The 21162-nt window shown below is 43.1% G+C and overlaps 1 protein-coding gene across 3 annotated transcripts in view; it reads right to left on the bottom strand.

Annotated features, from left to right (window-relative positions):
* Nfia (nuclear factor I A) overlaps positions 1–21162 on the bottom strand; it is a 346125-nt gene that overhangs the window by 103851 nt on the left and 221112 nt on the right. For all 3 annotated transcript variants that reach the window (XM_005353438.2, XM_005353437.3, XM_005353439.3), the window contains exons 4-5: positions 16191–16265; positions 672–789 (exon numbers count right to left, since the gene is read on the bottom strand). In XM_005353438.2, the coding sequence (XP_005353495.1) occupies positions 672–789; positions 16191–16265 (193 nt within the window). The remainder of the gene's footprint in view (positions 1–671; positions 790–16190; positions 16266–21162) is intronic.

Genomic DNA, 21162 nt, shown 5'->3' with positions numbered 1-21162 from the left:
GCTTTTGCAGGCCTCCTGGACCACCTGGGTCCAAAGTATGGCCCTATCCTGCTATCTGACCTGTATTTCTTTTATAACCTCATAACAGGATACCAAATCAGATGCATCTTTGGGGAACTTATGGGGTCCAGCAGGCTAAAAAGGTTGTGGCCAGAATGCGTAGGCCGGTGTCCTCAGTTCCCACCATATCCCAATCAAGCCAGAGCACTCACCTCTTTTTCCCCAGCCAAGCCCAGCCATCTTTCCCAGAGAATATGCTGCATCCATTATCACTCTTCTCCATGTCTTCACTCAAATTATCCCTCCTCCAGACACCGTGCCTTTCCTGACTCGCCTTAAAGCATTCAGAGCGGAGCACCTCACCATTTTGGACAAAACCAATTCAAATCATGCTTATTTCATGGAATACACCTGAAGTAATTGGTTCTCTTACTGGTGTGTGTGTCTGTGCGTGTGCGTGCGTGCGTGCGTGTGTGCGTGTGAGACTTGCTATTTGTCTCATGTATATTTGCTTTGGCTCTCTAATGAGCTAGCCTATTGAGGCTTACCCCACTTCTTTTGTACTCTCTACTGTTATAGACACATTGCTAAATATCCAGCATGCTCAGAGTTCAAAATCAAGGTGTGTTTTTCTGTGTTTTAGCCTCTTGGAAGGCCACCAGTTCACTTACCTGGTCGAGGATGTGCTGGGAAGAGACCTCCTCATTGCTCCTGGACTCATGCTGTAGTATGAGGAACTTTCCAAATCAGAGAGAGAAAAGTTGGGGCCGGTTCCTGCAGCGATTGGTGCTAGAGAGAGGAAAACAAACAAGCCATAAGTTAAGTCCTATGGATTCCAGATCGACAGGAACTGATGTTAGCGTAGCATGGAACATATTTCTGTTGGCATTTATCTGCAAAGCTTATCCGGAATAGACATGAATAAACTGTGACATCAACTGGTCCACACCAGAAAGGTGCATTCTTTCCGAGGTGCCCTTTATCTTTTCTTTTCTGTAACAGTAAACTGTCACCAAGCTTGCGGCATTCCTGGATGTTTTAAATGAAAATACCTCTTATATTTTAGTCTTAATTTTTTTTTTTCAAAAATGACTGCCTCAAATTTTCTCTAGGTTTTCTTCCTTTGATCCCAACAGCATCTCCTTATCGGTATTTTGGAATTCCGTCTGAGTTTTAATGAGAGTGAATCGTCCATCTAGGCCCCCATTTCCCATTTCCTGCAGTGGGAACTGTGCACTCTTTTGTCTTTGTAGCACATGAACTCCCTGCATACATCTGTATCTTGAGGTCTGTTGTTTTGCTTGTTAATTTGGTGGGATTTTGATTTTTTTGGTGCGTTTGTGTGTATGAGTTATGTTTTTGCAAAGAAGGGTTCCTTGCACGGCATGCTGCAGTGACAGGAAGAACTGAAAGTGATGATGGGATCGCATGGTCAGTGAAGCTGAAGTAGTTGCTACCCATACTTCATAGCAGATTTTGAAAACTTCTGATCCAATTGATCCTATCTATTATCTTTATAGTGGATCATTTTGGAGACATGGTTACCTGTATTTTTATATCTTCCCACTTCTAGATGCCTTGCCTACAATAGCTTAACAGGTATTTTTTGAATGAAATTATAGTCACACCTACCAATCTTTTTTTAAAACTGTAAATTCCACATTGAGACTAATGGTTCAAGAAGCCTCTTTGAAATATTAAGTAAAAGAAGTACAGTAGATATACTTAAAACATAACATATACATATTAAGTCCACCAATGTAGAGAAATACATTCAATGCATTAATATCTATTAGGAGAAAAGGTAATTAGGAACACCACGAGCCCAGATTTTACTCAAGAAATGATCATGGAGCACTGTTATTACCAATAACTGCTGGGAGCAGAAGACATGTAGACCAGAGACATCGCCCATGAACACACTACAGGGGAACCTGGCAGATTAAGGTAGAGATAGCTAAAAAGCCTTTACACAGTAATCCTGAAACTGGCACCAGAAGTGAGTGTCTAACCTAGCTTCGGAGAAGAAGCTCAAGGCAGTAAAAGGGCCTAAGAAAATGTATCTGGGTACTGAAAGGACAGGAGGGGCACAGATAACCGGAAGGAAAGTAGGAATTCTGGGTAGAGTGAAGAGCCTAAAGATAAGGGAACAGAAAATGTTGACTGGGTTTCTGACAGCTTTGTGTCCTAGGGACACAGAGTGACAAAAACCATGGCTAAGGTAGAGTCACAATGGATGGCTGAGGTTAGGTCATAAAGGATCTGGTCTTTTCTTCAGGAGTCCAGAGTTGAGTCTGGAGCATCACAAGTTTGTGAACCATCAATGCATTTAGCATCTCTGGGAGTAGAAACCTTTGCAGTGAGATTGCCAGTGTCTACGCATCGCCCCTGGCAGCCGGAGGCAATCAATCAACACTGGTCATATATGCAGGTGGCTGTACTGAGTTTTAATCACTAGAAAAAGAGGGGTCAGCAGCCTTTGGGGATACCATCGGTTTTGCATTTATAATCTAGAAATACCTCTCACTCATGAGAGCAAGCATGGGAGAGAAGGGGTGGTTGAAAAATTGAGTTGGTAAAACATGAGGCAGTGATGTCATTTAAACAAGAAGATGAGGTGAGATGAGAGCCAAGGGTGGCCAGGAGGAGCCAGGTATCAGTTATACCAATCAGGACACTCTGTGTCCTATTGGCAGCTCCTTGTAACAGGAACGAGGGCTTCTCAGGATGCTTGCTGGGGAGGCAGGATGAACTGTAGAGTACCTTAAGTAACTATGGAGTCTGAAGACATGAAGGGATAGAGAAATTTCTAAAACTATACATGGAGTTGGCTAATAGCAATGACTAAATCTCAAGCATAGCTGTCATGTAAAAGCAATTCTTTACTAAGATACAGAAAACTGAAAATCGAGCACCTGTCTCAATAACAAGCTTTAATAAGAGAGGGGCCTTTAGCTCATCTTGACAATAGTGTAAACATGTTTCCACTCAAAAATGCTGCTACTCATTCTATCATTTGTTTCTGTACTCAATTTATTTGCATAATTTCATCTTTTATTCCACAATATTTTATGTATGAAATGGGCTATTATGCAAGATGCCCCATGCCACTCATCATTACCAGAGCTGCCTGTACATAATACTATGGCAAGTGCTCCTGTACCTGGGGCCTCCTGGGGCCTCCTGGGGCCTCCAGCCTTGGTAACCAGAGAGAATGGAAAGGCCTGTCAGGGTCAAGAATCTGAATTTGGGTTTTCTTCACAAATTTCAGAGTGGAGCTGAGGCTCTGGCTTGGAGGGAAATTTTCCTCGGCCCTGAGCACGGGAGCAGCCCCCTGTGGTAAGGAGGAGTGGTGAGGAAAGGCCTGGAAGGAGTGGGCGAACTCTGAGGCCTAGCTTCACAGTGGTGGACGCTGGCCCTTCCTCTGAACACTTCACGTGCTGTGCGATCTGCTCTGGGAAAATGTCTCCTTCATCTGTTACCTTTATACAATATCAAGGGAGCCAGAATATGTGAAGGAAGAAACATGCATATGTAAATACAGTGCACTACCTCTACACAGATTTAAAAAAATAACTCAGCCCACATACGTGTTCCTTAATGGGCCTTATATTGACCTCCTATGTTCCATGTAGCTTGCAATCAAGGGGGACACAGCAAAGGCCCCAGACAGCCTGATCCAAAGTGCTCAATGGAATCATTGTGAGTGATTTCAGAGATTGGCAAACATGCACATCTAAAATTTTAAGGCATTCCAGAATCCAAAATGAGAATAAGCTTCTCAACCTGGGTTAACTAAGCCTAACAATGCAGAGATCTAAACTGTGCCTTCCATACAAGGTCCTGGCTCACACGTGTTCACGTCACTATACATGCATGCAGCCCGTACCCTACATAAGGTCACCTTGTAACCAGCCAGGAGAGTGCCTCACACCTACGTGCAGGCTTCCTGTTGCAATGTCCCTCTAACAGGCATAGCGTTCTCCGAACCTCCCATCTGGAAAACAGGCAGAGCCTCTGATAAGCAATGAAGACAGAACACCAGAAAGAAACGGTGGGGAGGCTTTTGGAGACCATAGCACACCATGTATCTAGGAAGTACTAATGCCATGTAGCAAAATAATGATGATAACCATGCAAAACTGGCCCCCAGCACTACCGCCATCATCGTCATCACACCCTTACGCGGTTTTCATGGGCCAGCTGCTAGGCTAAGATCTTTAAGCCTGTCCTCCCACTTAATCCTCAGAGTGCCACTAAGAAAGAGCCCAGGCACAAAGAGATGGAACAACTTCCCCAAGTCATGAAGACAGATCACACCACCTGACCTGAAGTCATCCATATCCCAAAACTGCCTCTGCACCCTGAAACAGCTCACTCCCCTTTGTATAGACAGTTGAAGACCAATAAATACACTTTGAATTAAGGAAATAGTTACCATCCCCATCCACCTCCCTCGACTTGGAGTAAAAATGAAAGTGTCTTCTATAAATATGCATAGGCATAGAGGAAGAGGCCCCTGTTTCCTAAGAAAGATGGCAATTACTCTAGCCTAAGCATCTTGTTCACCAAGGAGTTTTTCTCAGAAGGTTAACTTTGGAAATTGAGCCTTCAGATGTTATTTCTAAGTCATGCATCTTCCCTTCCCCCTCATTCCTGTCATGAGTCGAATGTACTCTGTGTCATTTCTTAATAAATGGTTTGCTATTAAGGCATCATTATAGTAATGTGGGCTATTGGAAGAAAGGGGTTACTTCGGTAGCCAGCCCTCTTGATGACCTGCTCTTCTGTACACATTAGCAGTTGGAGAGGGCTGTGGTTATTGAACTTCTGCCATCCACCAGAGACAATCTGCTCCGGGCTGCATTGCTGGAAAGAGAAGACTATGGGGAAAAAATCCTATCCAAATTTCTAGGCTTCTCTGCCTGGGAGATGATGGTGCTGAGTGTATGGCTTGTTCGGCAGGACTTTTCAGGAAGTGTTATCAAAACGTCTACCCATGCGTCCAGCCTACAGTTGAAGGCACACAGAGGCTGAATTTCCTGGGACAGTGCAGATTCCAAGAGTCTCTTTGGTACCTTAGGCATTGCTTCATATGCTTGAAAACAGTGGGCAGGGCATGAAAACTTCTGCCCCTGAGAGGCTTGCAGTCTAGGGATCAGACATCACAGCTGTCCGTCCCTCAGATCGGCATGCTCCTTCCCCAATACACACAAAGGGGGAAAAAAGGACCAAGGGCCATGAATCCCTTCCCAAGGCTATGAGGACTCAGCACTTGATTTCTAACTCATAAAATAACTATGAAAAATTAAGACATCTTTTTCTTTCAATTGTGTGACCAAAAAACACTCCCAGAGAGTTTGGAGTTTGCACTATAGACTGGGGGCTGGGGACTCCAACAATAGCACACAGTTCTATGCCGGAACAATTTCATGTTGTTTTGCATTCCGTTGGCAAAGGTCCTGTAAGAAAGTCCATGTCACTGCCACAAAAGGAGTGAACATGGGAAAATACTTGTTCTTCTTTCCATCAAAGGCTCAGTTGTAAGACACACAATGCTATGAAAACTGGCGAATCTGGAATCATCGTTAAAGGAAATTAACTTGGAAAGTAATTTATGGCAAGAAAATCCAACTCCTTTGTTATCTCCCTTTTACTGTAATATGTTTCCTGAACACTGACTAAAAGAGAGGGCTTTTAGAAAGAAAAAAAAATAAGTATAGTCAAATTAACTCATTTTATCAATTTGTGTTCTCTGCCGGAGTTTCCTGACTGTGGCTATGACGGGCTGTAAAACTGATGAATTTGCATGGAAAAAGAAACCAGTGTAAGTAATTTGTGTAAGAGGTAACGCGGACATAGACTGCTATAATTCAGACGCCCTGCAGATAGCAGACCGCTGCAGGGTGAGCAGTTACGGGCTAGAAAAATGACCACGCTGCAGTCAGTCTGACTTGAATGGAAATCAATCATAAAGGTACTTTCTCTGCAGCTTCTACACCACAGCCTTCAGCAACTCCTTCGCCAAGCAGATTTCTGGTCTGTAAACCATGTGCTGATCTCCCCTTTCTACCCCTGGTTTTAGAGGAGTGGCCAAATGCAGGCCGGGAGTAGGGTTTTCAAAGAGGAGCATAAAAGGAAGGCAGTGAACTAAGACATGGATTTCCCTCTATGTGAGCTTGCCTGCTATGAAAAGGTTTAAGCAATGCTTTTCTTTTTCTTTTCTGAGATGCAGTGCTAGTTGCCAAAAGTCAACAGAATGCTTTTAACCCCACAAAAGCAGTTGCTAGCACACACAGATCACCTCACTTACACAGCCATGCCTCGTGGACACAAGATAGGGAACTTGTGTGTGTGTGTGTGTGTGTGTGTGTGTGTGTAGGTATGAGAAACACATAAATTTTTATTCATGAAAGCCATTTGAACTTTATTAAAATAGGATGAATTCACTGATACTGTGTTATATTCCATTTTGAATCATAAAGGTTTGTTTACCTTTAACAGGTAACTACTCTAAGTTTAATTTGTAAGTTATTCTTACTCAGGCACTTGAGTGCCTATAATATGTCTTGTGAGGAACTCAGACGTAATCTCTACAAAGGACGAGCTGTCTCTTATTTACATATCCCTCTTAGCATACAGCAGAGGTCATTTCACAGATTATACATGTAACAAATGTTTACTGAATTGAACAACAATCAAATGAGCATGCTAATGAAAACAGCAAAGGACTCCTGTCTGCTGATTTTTATTATGTGCCAGATAATGTACATAAGATATATAATTTTATCCTATACTACCCCTAGGGAACATATTAACATTATTCTCATTTCCAAATCAGAAAATAAACGGTGATGTTTAGCAAAGTGTGCAGGGATAGCGGAGGGATCTGATCTCAGGTATTTCTAGATATCTGCCTAAAGAAACAGGGAGCCATAGCCTGTTCTCCTTGTCCTTGCTGTCTCATGGTCACTGGGGAGATGTGTTTCATGACATAAGTTACCACCATATAGTAGCAAGGCTTTTGTGTCCTCTTCTTTCTTCTCCAAGTTTTCAGCATGGGGAGTTAAAGCTAGTTATAGTTATAGGCTTGGATGCAGGACCTCACACTAGGTCCAGGAGAGCGGCTATGGGGCAGTGAATGATGCTCACTGATCTCTTGCATTAGTGGCTTCTGCCTTTGGGACTGAAATTGATTTTCTGCATCTTAGAGCAGCAGCATCTTGTCTAAGCTTTCGGTTGAAGTCAGATGGGGTACCCGTTTAGGATAAGGTAAAGCCTCAGTCATGGGATTCAGTCTTCTTGACAGGGGATAGATTTGATGGCATAAAAGGTCGTCAATACCACAATGATCTATAAACCATGGAAGGGCTTCTACACATAAGCTCCTTCCAGAGGAGTACGCTGCTATTGACCATTAGCTGTATCAACAGAGTCCTTTCTTAATAACCCGCTAATTACCTGTCTACAAAACAGCAGTAACAAACAACAGCAACAACAACTGAATCATTCAGCAAGAACTGCTTCATTTTTCCTCCTCCACTTACTGGGTGTTAATTATGGACTCCTATTAATCATGGCTCAGCTTAGCATCTGTTGTGTGGAGCAACTTTTCTGAGTGAGCTTAGTCTGTCTCTTCCCAGACACGTCTACAGGCTACCAACAACAGTCTTTCCAATCCATGACAGTTAGCTGTGATCAGATATCCCAAACCAACTCTCAACACACTTTGGGTCCTTATTGTGGGACAAAAGAATTTCTATCAGGCTTTTGGAAATCAAAAGGAAGCTTTTTAGCCTCCCAGTGTTATTCATTGGATAGTAACATCTGTTCTTCAAAGTGGGGCCTATGAGCAAATAAAGATTTACTAAAGGGCATATTATCAGTAGTGATCTCCTGAATTTTTGCTCAGAAATAGAAGCATATTTTTAAATACTATAGAATTATGCATTACTTAAAGTGCAGATATGGTTAACCTATTAATGGCTGACCACTTACAACCTGCAACCTGCCAGTGTCAGAATGAGGATTTTTGAACACTCAATTACCCATTAAATACCTATTAGCTACCTAGAATGCTGCAGAAAGGTAGGCTTTGGCTAAAACCACAAGGATTAAGAATTTTCTAGATAGATGAGTAAGAACAGTATTGGTATGTTCTTATTTTGTCACAGTTAACTGAAGTGAGCACTACAACGGTTGTAATAACCAATTATTAGGACTCAATCCTAAAGTTGGAAATTCTTAATTATACACATGTGCATGTTTTTAAACAATTTGCTGATTGTGGTCAGCTCAAGGATCAGCTCAAGAACACACAGTAGAGGGTCAAGGGCAAAGGCTTGATTCATAGCAATGATCATAGAAATTACCATTATTGGGCTCTCAGTAATTCAACCTTAGGGATCCTCTTATTTTACCTCTGCTATATTACTGAGACACAACACCGTTTTAGCCCTCAGATTTATGCTCAGCATATAGCCAGGACTTTAAATATTTTATATTAAATAAATGATTATAACCTATGAGGGAAACATAGACAAGGAGCATTATAAATACTTACCAAAGTCCTATAGCTATTGAGGTTTAAGCTTTCATCCCCAATATAAATCCTGAACTACTACTCATGGAACCATATAGCCATTTTGATCATGGATGGTCTGCACTAACCACAGAAAGTATGAGCAGAGTGACTTAGAAAAGATTAGCAATTGACGGACCTACAAAAAGAGACCATGACAACGAATTCGAATGTGCATCAGGGTATTATGTCTGCTTCTTTTCCCAGGGTCCAGTGTCTATCCTAAGAGTACTCAGAATCTGGTAAACTTAGCAGAGGCTTCAGCCGAGGATAGAGAACAAAGGGCCCACACCCAGTCATTAGTGGCTCTAACCAGGACCAGCACACGTGTGAGTCTAACGGAGCACAGGACACGCATGCCCAGTGCTGTCCAGTGTCAGAAACACACTCCCACCACTTGCAACATACACAGTAGTACACAAACAATGACCAGGACATATACCCAACACAGGACACATGCATGCCTAATAGTAGGGCAGGACCAGCTGAGGACAAAGCCAACATGTGGGTAGGTCACCTTAGTAGCTCATCCCATTTGGTTGGTGAGGATGGGATAGAAGTATGTGGAGCCACCCATATGTGAATGGGCTCTCAAAGAAGTGGTAGGAAATCTTAGTCCTGCCAGTCCCTCTCATTTGCTCCTTGCTTTCCCATCCAGACACTTAGCCCAAATGAGTCAAAGGAAAAAAACTCTATGACAAAGCGTTCTTCAGAAATAATTCAATTTCAACATTTATTTTTAAATTGTATTGAATTATACTGGAGGAAAGCTGTTAAGTTAAGCCAGACAGACTGATTTTTTTTTTCTTCCTAAGAGTGTGGCAACATTTATTATTTTCTCTCCATGTGGGGGCTTGATTTAAACTAGAAAATGAAGCATTTGCAATGCTGTAATACATTTAGAATAAAGTAGCTGAGACTCAAAAAAAAATTAAGGGACTGATCAGCACTTCCTATTATGTAACTAACTTAACAGATTTTCTGTAAAGGCTGTATCTTGGATGTAGACACGATCTTTTAAAAGGCCTTCCAACCTATTGTCCACTGCACACCGTACCTTCCTTCCAGAAGGGGCGGCTCTGGCTTCTACGACGAAGACGTGTGATGCTCATTTTAAAATTACTAGTAGAGCCTGCTATTGACCATCTAATTATGCCGAGTTCCATTTATAAACATAGCTAACCACTAAGTTTATGGAGACTTTTTGTGCAGCTTTAATAGGATATTGATCGAGAGCATAGTTTGAGTGGCCTGCCATTGAATTGTGTAATGGCAAACAAAGGCAAGGTCATAGCGACTGCTCGGGCTGGGGCCGGAGTCTATTTTTTATCATCGTCTTTTTGTTTCTTCTCTTAATGCTGAAACCCAAATGGTTTCTTTCAAATGAAGACCTTGCTTAAGAATATAAATTATTTAAAAATAATAATTTCTGTGTCCTGGGCATTGTTACTGTGTACCTTAACAGAGAGAACCAACGGGCTGCCCGCTCAGACAAGTTTCTAAGTTATCCTGCTCCAGTAAAGGCAGAAAGATCTGCAGCCATTTGAGTGGTGGCCCCCAAAGAATGGGGTATCGGAGACTTCTCCTTCTCATCTGAGATTCACTTCTTCATTCGCCTTTCTACATAAGAACAATTTGTATTTTCAAGTTTTAGTTTATTCCTACCCAAGTCTTATGTCCTTACTGTGCCTTTCCACCGAGTTAATCCTGCTTCAGTATTTCTGCCACGTCAGGTTAGACTCTGGTCAGTGGTTCTTACAAAACCTATGTGCAAGGGTCTGGTCACTGGAAGCCATATGGAGGACTTACAAATGAAGTTCAAAAATGAGCTGTATTCAGAACTCCGTCATGGTTTCTGTGTGAGAATATCAACAGTGCACATTCCCAAGGCAGGAAACAGCCACTAGGGTGCCACCTCATGCCAGGCTGAGGCACAGGCCTGTTCCATTCACTGCCACTCTCCATTGACAAACAACTCAGGAACCCCAAGTCCACTGGGCAGCCAGGCTTTGTGGCGGAGTCAGGGTAATTCATCTGCCGGACTTTAATAGATTCTGCAGCCATGCAACAGGAACCAGAGCCCGGGCTGAGGAGCTGAGAGTGGTTTTCACACCCAAAGATTCTAAGGCCAGCCACAGTGTACTGAGGATCCTGGCTTTGCAGAATTCCAGGGCTGTGAAGTCATAGTGAGCCACGGAGTTTACTTAACCCTTGCAGCCAGTTTGAGTGTACAAACCGCGCTGGCAATCAGAACCGGCAGACCAGAGGCACAATGGGCTGTGTGTATCTGTGGTTTCGCTCGTTCCCACTGAGGCCTTTAAGGTTTCAGAGTCAACTCCAGCGACTTCAAGGGAAACAGTCAGCACTTGAGAAGGAAATGAGCAGTAGTGGGGTTTGGAGCAGAACTTTTTGAGCGCACACCAGGAGGGACATTTGGCAGCCGCGGAGCACATACTTTGAGGAAACGCTGGCACAAAATAAACAAGAATGGGCCTGACAGAGAGCCCTTGAAGCGGCGACGTTCAGCAGCCAGCAGAATGGGCTCTCCACCACAGCTCATGGGAGGGGCCTATCTGAAAATGCCTGTGGAGGGCTTTGTGCAATAAAGCACCATCTCAACAGATGGCTCCTGTCTCCTCCTTCATGGGATTATGCTAAAACAACCTCAGTGATTCGGAACCATAGTCACTCTCTGGAGCCTCTGCTCTGTTCTGAATTCTTCCTTTTCTCTGGCCCAGCATGGAGTGGTCTGTGTTTTCTCCCTCTTGTGGAACAAGGTAATAAATAACGAGACGGGGTTCAGATGGTCCCGCCACGTGTGGAGACAGGCAACAGAACGGATCCGTACTCTCAGCTACAGGACTTCCTTTGCTACAGTTCCCCAACATCAGAAGATGATGGCAAAAATGAAAGGGAGGAGACAAAGATGAGGGAGTTCCTGGGTGCCTGCAGCTCCCATGGGCCAGCTGGAGTCCCCAGTTGAGCAGTTCCTTGCATCTGATCCAGGCATTTATCGTCAGGCAGCTGGGCTGTCTAGTCTAACTTTCACCTAGGAATTTGTGAGGCTGAGTTTCTCTGTCTTTGCCACCTTGGAGGTGGCAGGGTCACAACCAATACAATCAGCATATAGTTATCTCAGTGACTTTTCATTTGCAAATACTGAACTGGCAGGCCCCATTCCACTACAGTGAAAACCTCACTAGAATCCCGGGGAAATAACTATTTCTATGATCAAATGGAGAAGGCTAACACTAGGTTTCTGGAAAGAGCATCCCTTCAATGCCAGAGGATCATATCTGAGTTACATGAAGCATCCACACTGTGCACGGTCACATCTAGCTGTGCCTTTGACGAATAAAAAAACCAGGTCAGGGTGGATCACCAAGGAAGACATTCTGAGGGAATAAGGAACTCTGACATGAGGGCCAGTGAAATACACCCACACAAGGGGCAAAACAACAGAGCGATCCAAGAGGTGTGCGCGTGTGTGCCATGTGGGCAGGTGGAGCACAGTGATTCGGGACAGAGAGATGATCCTGCATGATATGTATAGGAGATACACCCTGTTACAGCTTTGTAGAGACATTTAGAATGGATACCAGGAACAAAAGCACAAGAGGAAATCCCAATGCAAACTCTACACTTTAGTTAATAATTGCCTGTCAATATTGGTTCACCTATAGTAAGAATTGTAGCAAACTACCCAAAGCTGTTAATAACAGGGGAATCGGTTAGAGATGGGGCATGAGGGACTCTGTGTTTTGCTAACTGAAAATTATAAACCTAAAAAAACTGCTCGAATATATTTTTTCCAGGACTGGTGATGTAGCTAATTGATATGGGACATATCTAGCATGCTGAGACTCTGGGTTCAGTGTACAGCATGCACTGCCAGAATTAAAAATATGAAGAGTACTAATTTAAAACAAATCGTATTGAAAATGAATCTAGGGAGAATATAATTATGTATTTTACTTGTTCAATTTTGCATTATAGCAATCCTTTAAAATTTTCATTACTTTAAAGATATGCCACCTCAACAAGAAATGATCAATCAATCAAAGCCCAGGATCCTTTGGTCTATTTTACTCTATGATGGAGTTAGAGGAACAATCACGACAAAAGCTTGCAAGACCAAGATGCTCAGTGTCTTTGAGTACCGCAGCATCCTTCATCTGTGAAAAGGGACAATGACCCAGGCACAGAAGCGTCAAGTGAAGCAGTGTCCACATATCTAGCCCAAAGTACAAGGTATGTACTTGGTAAATTCTCACTCACATAATTTTTAATATCCAAATTGAACAATGCAGGGCTAACATCCTGGGACTCAGCAACACATTGCCAGTTAGCTTAATCCTATTTCAAGGATGCAGAATGCTCCTCAGCCCCTCTTATCTGCAAAAATTCCCTACATCCCTAAAACAGGGGCTCAGCTTTCTCCATGTGGGTACAGGAAGAGAAGGGGCAACACATTTCTGAGGAATGAGCAAGGACCCACCTTCTTTATGCGACTCGGATGGCATGCTCTGCTAGTTAGCTTTTGTTGGCCTGACACAAACTAGGAAGAGGGAGCCTCAGCTGCGGAACTATCTTCGTTAGATTGGCAAGTGGGCATGTCATAGGGCATTGTATTGATTAATGATTGATGTTGGTGGGCCGAGTCCACTGATCATTCCTGGGCAGGTATTCCTGGATTGTCTAAGAGAGCAGGCTGAGCAAGCCAGTAGACTGCATTCCTCTGAGGTCACTGCTTCAGTTCCTGCCTCTAGGTTCCTTCTTTGGCTTCCTTTGATGATTGAGTGTGACCTGTAGGCAAATAAACCCTTTCTCACCACCCCCCCCCCTTTTTTTTGGTCAGAGTTTATCACAGGCATAGAAACCTAGCTACGGCATATGCCTTTGAGAAAAGTGTTCAGGCTGATGTCCAGCTTGGAGATCCCCCTTGCAGTAGCCAAGGAGATTGACAAAATAAACCTTGACAAACCTAGATTAAAGATCTAGGAAGCGAGGGTCTCTGGCATACAGTTGACCAGTTTGGCCTGAAGCCACAGTTTAGCTGATGCGGCCTGGTCCTGCTCTTGCCAAACAGCTGCAGTCAGCACAAGGCCATGTGTGAGTGAGTCCTGGAGCGATTACACAGCAGTGTGCAGAACCGGCAAGCATTGAGAAGCTGAAGGATGCTCACAATGCCAGGCCTTTGCTAACCAGCCCCCTACACAGGCACAGGAACCAATCCAAGACACGCTGCAAACTTAGCCCCAAGGGCAGGCATCCCCTCTGGCAATCTTGAAGGAACATGTAGAATTCACTTGGCAATCATGCTGCCTGAGACTGAGGGGAGGGCTAATCAATCTTGGCTATAAGAGCTGAAAGGAAAATAAGGGAAAGGAGGAAGGGCTAGATGCCAGGGATGTTTCTGAGCTGTCTGGCCTCTTACAACCCCCAGACCTTGGAACTCTTCTGGTAATGAAGACTAATGCAAGATTTGAGCAGCAAAGGCAGAATGAAATGGGCTAAAGCTCTAATATTAGAGTAAAAAGGATTTTTTTTTTTTTAAAAAAAAAGCAAGGCTATGCTTGGATCTCAATTAAGCTTCAATAAATATACTTCCCTCTAATGCTGCTATGACTGATACACTCTGGTAAGATATACTCTTTATATGCTCTTATTAGTAAGAGTATAAAAAATTTAGAATATTGACAACCTTTAATATATGTGCATTGCTGTCTATGGCCAGATCATAGACTGGCAATTCAACCATGCTCTAATCAGAGAAGCACATGTCTTCCTGTTCAACAATGCCAGCCAGCTCCCCCTCAGCTGGTACTTTGGACACCTTTCATAACACAACCACAGGATCTCTAATGCAGGCCACCACCTGCTACTTCTACTGCCTCTCACTGAGGATTCTACCATTACCATCCAGAAGGACCTCATCACCAATGGCCACCTCTCTCGCTGCCAAAATTCTAGCATACGCAGTTGCCTTTCCAGAACCTAAGCCTGGTCTTAAACAGAAAAGTTTCTAAAACTCCCCTGTGTTAGTCTCAGATTGTGGCCACATCAAGGCTTACCTGAATCATTTATACCACTTGACTTTGAATAAATGACTTCCACTAGATAAATGATCCTTAGGGTCACCTGTAACCTTTGTTGCAAGGATTAATTGGTAAACCCTTCCCCAAGGCCTAGCAGAGCACTAAACAAATAATAAATGGTCAAGAACTCCTGGATTTTCCTTCAGGCTCACATCATCGCCTATTTTTTGGACACACAAGATTATGCTAGCCTGTGATGATTAAAACAGAGTGAAAAAAAATCTAGGCTTAGATTATCATCAGGCTGGCTTGAGTTTCCTTGCATCTATTAGGACCAACTAACTGGTTTACCTGTGCCTCCTTTCAAGCCTATAACACGTACATCAGGGGCTACAAACTCCATTTCCTTCCGCAAAGGGCTTGATGCCATTTGAAAGTCGTATTTTACAATATAACTTACCTACCATTAGTATTCTGAAATAGGTAGAGGATAAAAGTAAATCTTTAATATTTGTTTAATTTTACTTTTATTAATTAAATTTGTTGATTTATTTTACATCCCAACCATAATTCCCCCCCCTCCTTCCTCTTTTCCCATTTCCTCCCACAACCTCCCCTTTTTCCCCCATTCATTCTTCCTCTGTTTCTGTTCAGAGTGGGGCAGGCCTCCCATGGGTATCAACAAAGCAAGGCATATCAAGTTGATGTAGGACTAAACGCCTCTTCTTGTATTGAGGCTGGACAAGGCACCCCTGTATGAGGAAGAGGTTCCCAAAAGCCAGCCAAAGCAGTAGGGACAGCCCCTCCCCCCACTGTTAGGGGATTAAAGGTAGCCCAAGCTACACAATTGTCACACATATGCAGAGGGCCTATGTCAGTCCCATACAGGTTTTCTGGTTGCTGGACCAGGCTCTGTGAGCACCTATGGGCCCAGGCTAGTTGTTTCTGTGGGTTCCCTTGTAATTTCACTTTAAAATTGAAACCAAGAGTAGGTGGTCGCTTTAGGAATGGCTTTAAAACAGAGATGTTCTGGAGGTGTAGGTGTGAGGTGGGGAAAGAAGAGACAGAGAGCCAAAGACAGACAGACTTCCATGCTTCTTGGACTGTTTGAATTATGTCATAACAAACAATCAATGGGCCTTTGATCAACAGAACTGGGTGGTGGCATGCACTCTTCCGTCTTTACTGCAGTTGGTCTTGACAAGCTGGTAATGACCATGCTGTAACGTGCCACTCAAACTGAGACCATTAGCATTGCTTAAAGGTCAGAAACAAATTCTCTCCAGTGCAGAATTCTTTAGAAACCAGAGGGAAGAGTCAACATCTTTTAAAGCCAAGTTCATACTATGTACCCAGGACTATTGGGAGACACTCAGTATTGGCCCTGACATAATGGCTCACATTAAAATACTAATTATTCCTAGCTTAGAAATATTGGCTTCCAAACACACTCAGTGGTAAAGTTCCTCTATGGAGAAGAACAAAAAGAGTTTCTGAAAGAAATACCCTATGTGAGAGGAAATACAATTTGACGGCAAATCTGGACCAAATCAGAGGAAAATTATACTTACTTTGTGACACTCTTACTAGCTCGGTCACACTGAAAACACCTGATGTGACAAAACTGTCCTGGAAGCCCAAATGTCCTGTGGAAACAAAATCAGAAGAAAACCAAGCGTCAGAATCAGAAAGCTCTCCCTGCACAAGTGTAAACACTCGTCCGTTATGATTAAGCATGCAAGGCCTAAGCGCACACTCAGCCCCCTCCACGCTCTTGTGGGAGGGCACAGTCATTTGGTAACAGAGACAACTTTTGGGTTGAGTCTGGAGGTTGTGGAAAAGTTTTGAAACAACAGCTGGGTGATTTTTGAGATGGTTAAAAAAAAATCAACAGGAAATCTGAAACAAAAGACAATTTTAAAAGAAAGAAAGGAAAGAGATGACCCCCGAGGCTTAGTCATGGGGACGCAGCATCCCTGGGAATCAACCAGGAGAGCAAGGCTCTACAATGGTTAGAAACACTCACCATAGGAATGTCTGACCAGGTTTAGCTGCCTGTATATTTAAATCAAATGAGCTTTAAAGGTATTCCCTTCTTTTCTAGAGGTCCTACAGAAGGAGTTCTGGAAGAGGCAGATGCAAACTCAGTCTTGAAATGTGGAAAGAAGTCATTTTGTACATACACAAATTCATATTTGCTTAGTGAAAAAGGGTTTCATGTTGGTTGATTTTTTTATAAAATATATAAAAATGGTTCAAAATTGTTTCATCTTTAAGTTTTGTGTTTGCTTAATTTTAACGGAATGTAGTTAATTTTCTCTAAAATATCTGATTTTACACCCCACAAACATTGTACAACTTCATGGGGTATTTAAAAACATTTAAGCTTACAAATGGCGAGGGATGCACAGTCTAAGATGTGTATCCCAGCACCTACAGGTTTCATTCTGTGTCTTACAAGGCATATTCTACTCGAGAGATTTGTTCGTGAAGTCGGCTTATTCTTTACTTGCTTTAAGTGTGATGCCCTGGAGCAAGTGTTAGCTGAAGATATTAAAAAAAGAAAAGAAAGAAAAAAAACCAAAACACTGTTCTTTGCAGTAGGATGCACACCTTAAGAGATCCAGCCTGAGAGAATAAGCCATCTGTATGTACAGCAACCCGTCAGTAAGATGTGCACACTTCAGAAAAGCTAGATTTCCCACACTGCTGAGGGAAAGCAAACCCATGGACTTCAGAGCATACATACCGGAAAGCTTACTAGATGCCACACCCAGCAATGCACAGAAGGAGCCAAGTTCTAGAGGGTCATTAGCAGAGCTATGAGTTCTTCTTTTGATTACAACAGAGTTTTGAGGAAGGAAGGATTTTACTGCGCTTTAAAATTTTCAGTTAATTCTGATATAACACAGGATATCTATGAGACCAAAAATAGTCTGAAGCTTTGGGATATATACCAGTCATAACCCGCTGTTCAAAATGAAATGGCAGAAGTTCACCTTAAACATTCTGAAGGACTTTTACTTATCAAAACGACCTACGTTTTGTATCTAGGGGATCCTATTTAGTAAGGGGCTGAAGGTGCTGTCTCTTGGACTGAGAAGTAAAAACTTTAGCAAATAAATAAAAAATTCTCTTAAAGAGGTCTTGTCAAAACAGATCATAACATTTCTTTTTTACTGGGCACCATTAAGATCACGTTTACCCCAGAGATCATAACAGAGGAAATCCGCTACAGTGTACACGAATGTGAACTCCACGTGCACACCATCCAGGAAAACACAGATGAATGGGAAGTGTGGTTCTTCCTTACCTCTGTTTGTACAAGTTACAGGCTGACACTTGCTTCAGTACCAAACCCCGAAAGCCTGTATTTTCAGGAAAGACTCATAAGAATCTCTGAACTAAGTAAGCCCTTAATTCTGCCACCCAAAAGCAAGTCTATCTTCAAGCCTAGTTTGAGTCTGATGCAAGGACTCAGGGCAGGGTGACCTTTGTCATCTCTCACTGAGCAAACAAATTTGTGGAAACTACATTCATGCTTAATTGGTTTACCAAAGGGATTTTTATGCCTCAAAGTAGCTAGTGAATATTTGTGAATAAAGAGATGAGTGAATCTTTAAACCAGTGATGCTCAAATCTTTTCCTTTGGCCCTCCTGGATTGCCAACTTCTAAACATCTAGGCATCTACTGGACATGCTATGCAGACATCTCACAGGCAGCCTTAGATCCAACACGTCCAAAGTCTTTAGTTTTCTGTGATTTGGTGCTATCCTCAGTCTGCAGTTATACAATTGCCTAAACCCATGTGTCCACATTGATTCGGTTTCCAGGAAATGTGGTCCCACCTCTCATGTTTCTTCTTTTCCTGAGACTGAGGTGGAGCGCATGCCCAGTCCTCACCACCACGATGGGGGACTTCCAAACTGTCTGCTGTCTACTGTTCACTCACTCATTTGGCATCCTCATGGATCCATTCCCTACTCTGGAGCCAGAACCATCTCACTGAACGGCAGAGCCAACCACTCACTTAACACACATTTACTGAGCAGCTACCATGTGCCGGGCACTTTGCTGGATTTACGGTCCCGAATTTCAGAGAATTTGCAGTTTGGCCATAGAGACGCATGAAAGTGTTCACAACAGATAGTACAGTCTACGTGACACGAACTGAACACGCAAGGGCATTAGAAAGGATGGCAAGGGAAACTCTTTCCTAGCACTGTCTGGAAGGTATTGAGAAGACAGCTAGGACAGAGAGTTGGCAAGCTAGCTGGTAGGTATACAAAGGCTCCAAGGAGAGTAGCAAGTCCGGGAGAACCTGAGATCAATCCAACCTATTCAGGGCACACTGGCCTATCAGAAACCTCGCGGGAGTCCCACAGGTGGAACACCAACTGCTCATTTGTCTGCTTCTAACATTTTTTCTTATAATAAGGTTGAACTAAAACAAGTCCTGGAAAACTAAAAAACTAAAATACTCATATATATATATATATATTTCTTTCAAGCCGAACAGGACTGGCTCAAGGAAAAAAAAAAACCACTTTCACGTGGCTTCTGCTGAAGAAGGTGCTATTGGTTTTTCTGCTAAGAAACGCCTGGGGTATGTACAATGGTGGCCATTCTGGTCCACTGTCTGGGCGAGCAAACAAAAGCAGAGTCAAAGGGCAGAATTGTTCAATGAACAGTGACACCTGCCCCAAAGAAACCCAGTCTCAGAGTTAAACTAGGATCAAGAGACAGCAAAAATAATTTCTCCTTCTATCGGTCGCCTACTGTCTCAAGACGGGGTGGAAGGGGAGGGAAGTAGATGAGCGTATGCAAGCCAGAAACTTGAAAACACAGAGTGTAAGTATTTCCCGTGCCCCCACGGTAGCATCTCTCCACCGTATAAATGAATGATCAGATAGATTTTATTTATAACTTGTCCCTGACAGACAGAAGGGTTGTGTAAACACTATTTAAGTGGCTAGTTTTGCTCCTTCGCTAGTTACTTGGAAACCCAGTGATGAACTCTGCTAGGTGACAGCAATGACGGGAAACCTAAGAAATGGTGGAAAAAGTGAGATGGTGGACACACTGACTAAGCAACCCGGGCAGATGAATCTTTCTTTCTCACACACACAGAGTCATAAAAATGACTTGCAGGGAAATCACACGGACCAGGTTGCAAGATGAAGAAAAAGTGGAAACAAAAATACAAAGTAAATTCTGGTAGTTTGAAATTCAGATGTTATTAATGTTAAAGATCTCTGTGAACTCCGGAACTGAGTAAACCCAGTAACCTCCGGAAACGCCTTGGGATTTCCACTTTGAGCAGGGCCTCTGAGGAACCATGGGAAAACATGGGCCGCTATTAAGCTCACCTGGCATGATGCAGCATTAAACTGTTGGATGGTCTAGCTCTAAATCCAGAACAACTGTATAGGAGACTGAAACAGAACAGGTGTCTTTTAATTTTAAATAAGATGGCTCGAAAGTTCCTTCACTGAAGTTTTCTCAATGAGTCCCCACGTAGAGCACAGGTTTCAATGCCTGGGAGTTAACTCTTCCCAGTGCGGAGGGAGGAGCCCTCTGGAACAATGGAACGTAAAGAGACACTCTTTTGTAAGTGCTCAGAAAAAGCCATTCTCTTTACCTCAACAATATCAGCAATTATTACGGGAAATGTCATTCTCTGGAAACCAAATCTCCTTTTATAGGAGGACAGAACATCTATCTACCTTTGGATGTTAAGACAGGAAAGGAAAAGCTAGATTTTCTGAGATGTGGTGAACCACTGAACTGCCGACAGGTTGGGGAAGAGAACCAGGAACAGGGCGTTGTGAGGGCCGGCCATTAAAGGAAGCCGAATGTCTCCACTGTGATGTTTGTATCTAAGGAGGATACAGATAAGACTTTATACAAGACTCGGTGTTTTTCATGTTCCGATACCAAGGCTGCCCCTGTCCTGAATGATCAGGTCTCATCTGGTTGTGGGTGTAGGCTGACTGCAGTGTGCAGCCAGTTCTGTTAAGTGACGACTTCCATTCTCTTCTTTTCCTAGCAATTGAGTCTCCACCATTAGTAAATCACAGGCTAAGAAGAGAGACTTTCTAAGCCATATTCCTCGGTGATGGAGAAAGAAAAAGATCCCTTATTCTCCCCTACCATATTCCAGGAGTAACCTGGGTGTCCTGGGTTGTTCAGTTCCATAAAGGAAACTCCTTCCTGGAGGTGATGTCCTCCTTCTGTGCACTGAACAAGCCTACAGCACTCAAGGGATACAGCTCCATGTATTTCATATGTGCTCAAAAAATAAGGTGAAGTTAAACTTGACTTTGCCCCAAAAGGTCAAAAATCAATAATGTGAAGTTATAAAGGATTTCTGTTACACTGACCATTGTCACTAGCCCCCCACCTCATTTACATTATCTCCCCACTCTGTCAACAAGCCAGAAGGGCGCTATAGCTTACGAACTTACACTGTCAAAGGGCCCAGCACAGCCCAACCTCTCTGTGCAGTGTTTGGTCAGTGACTTGGATAGTCTTATTCATTG

This window comes from Microtus ochrogaster, chromosome 10 (assembly GCF_000317375.1).
Source record: "Microtus ochrogaster isolate Prairie Vole_2 chromosome 10, MicOch1.0, whole genome shotgun sequence".
Taxonomy (NCBI): Eukaryota; Metazoa; Chordata; class Mammalia; order Rodentia; family Cricetidae; genus Microtus; species Microtus ochrogaster.
Note: the sequence above shows the minus strand (reverse complement) of the source record. Positions and strands in the feature narration are given on the sequence as shown.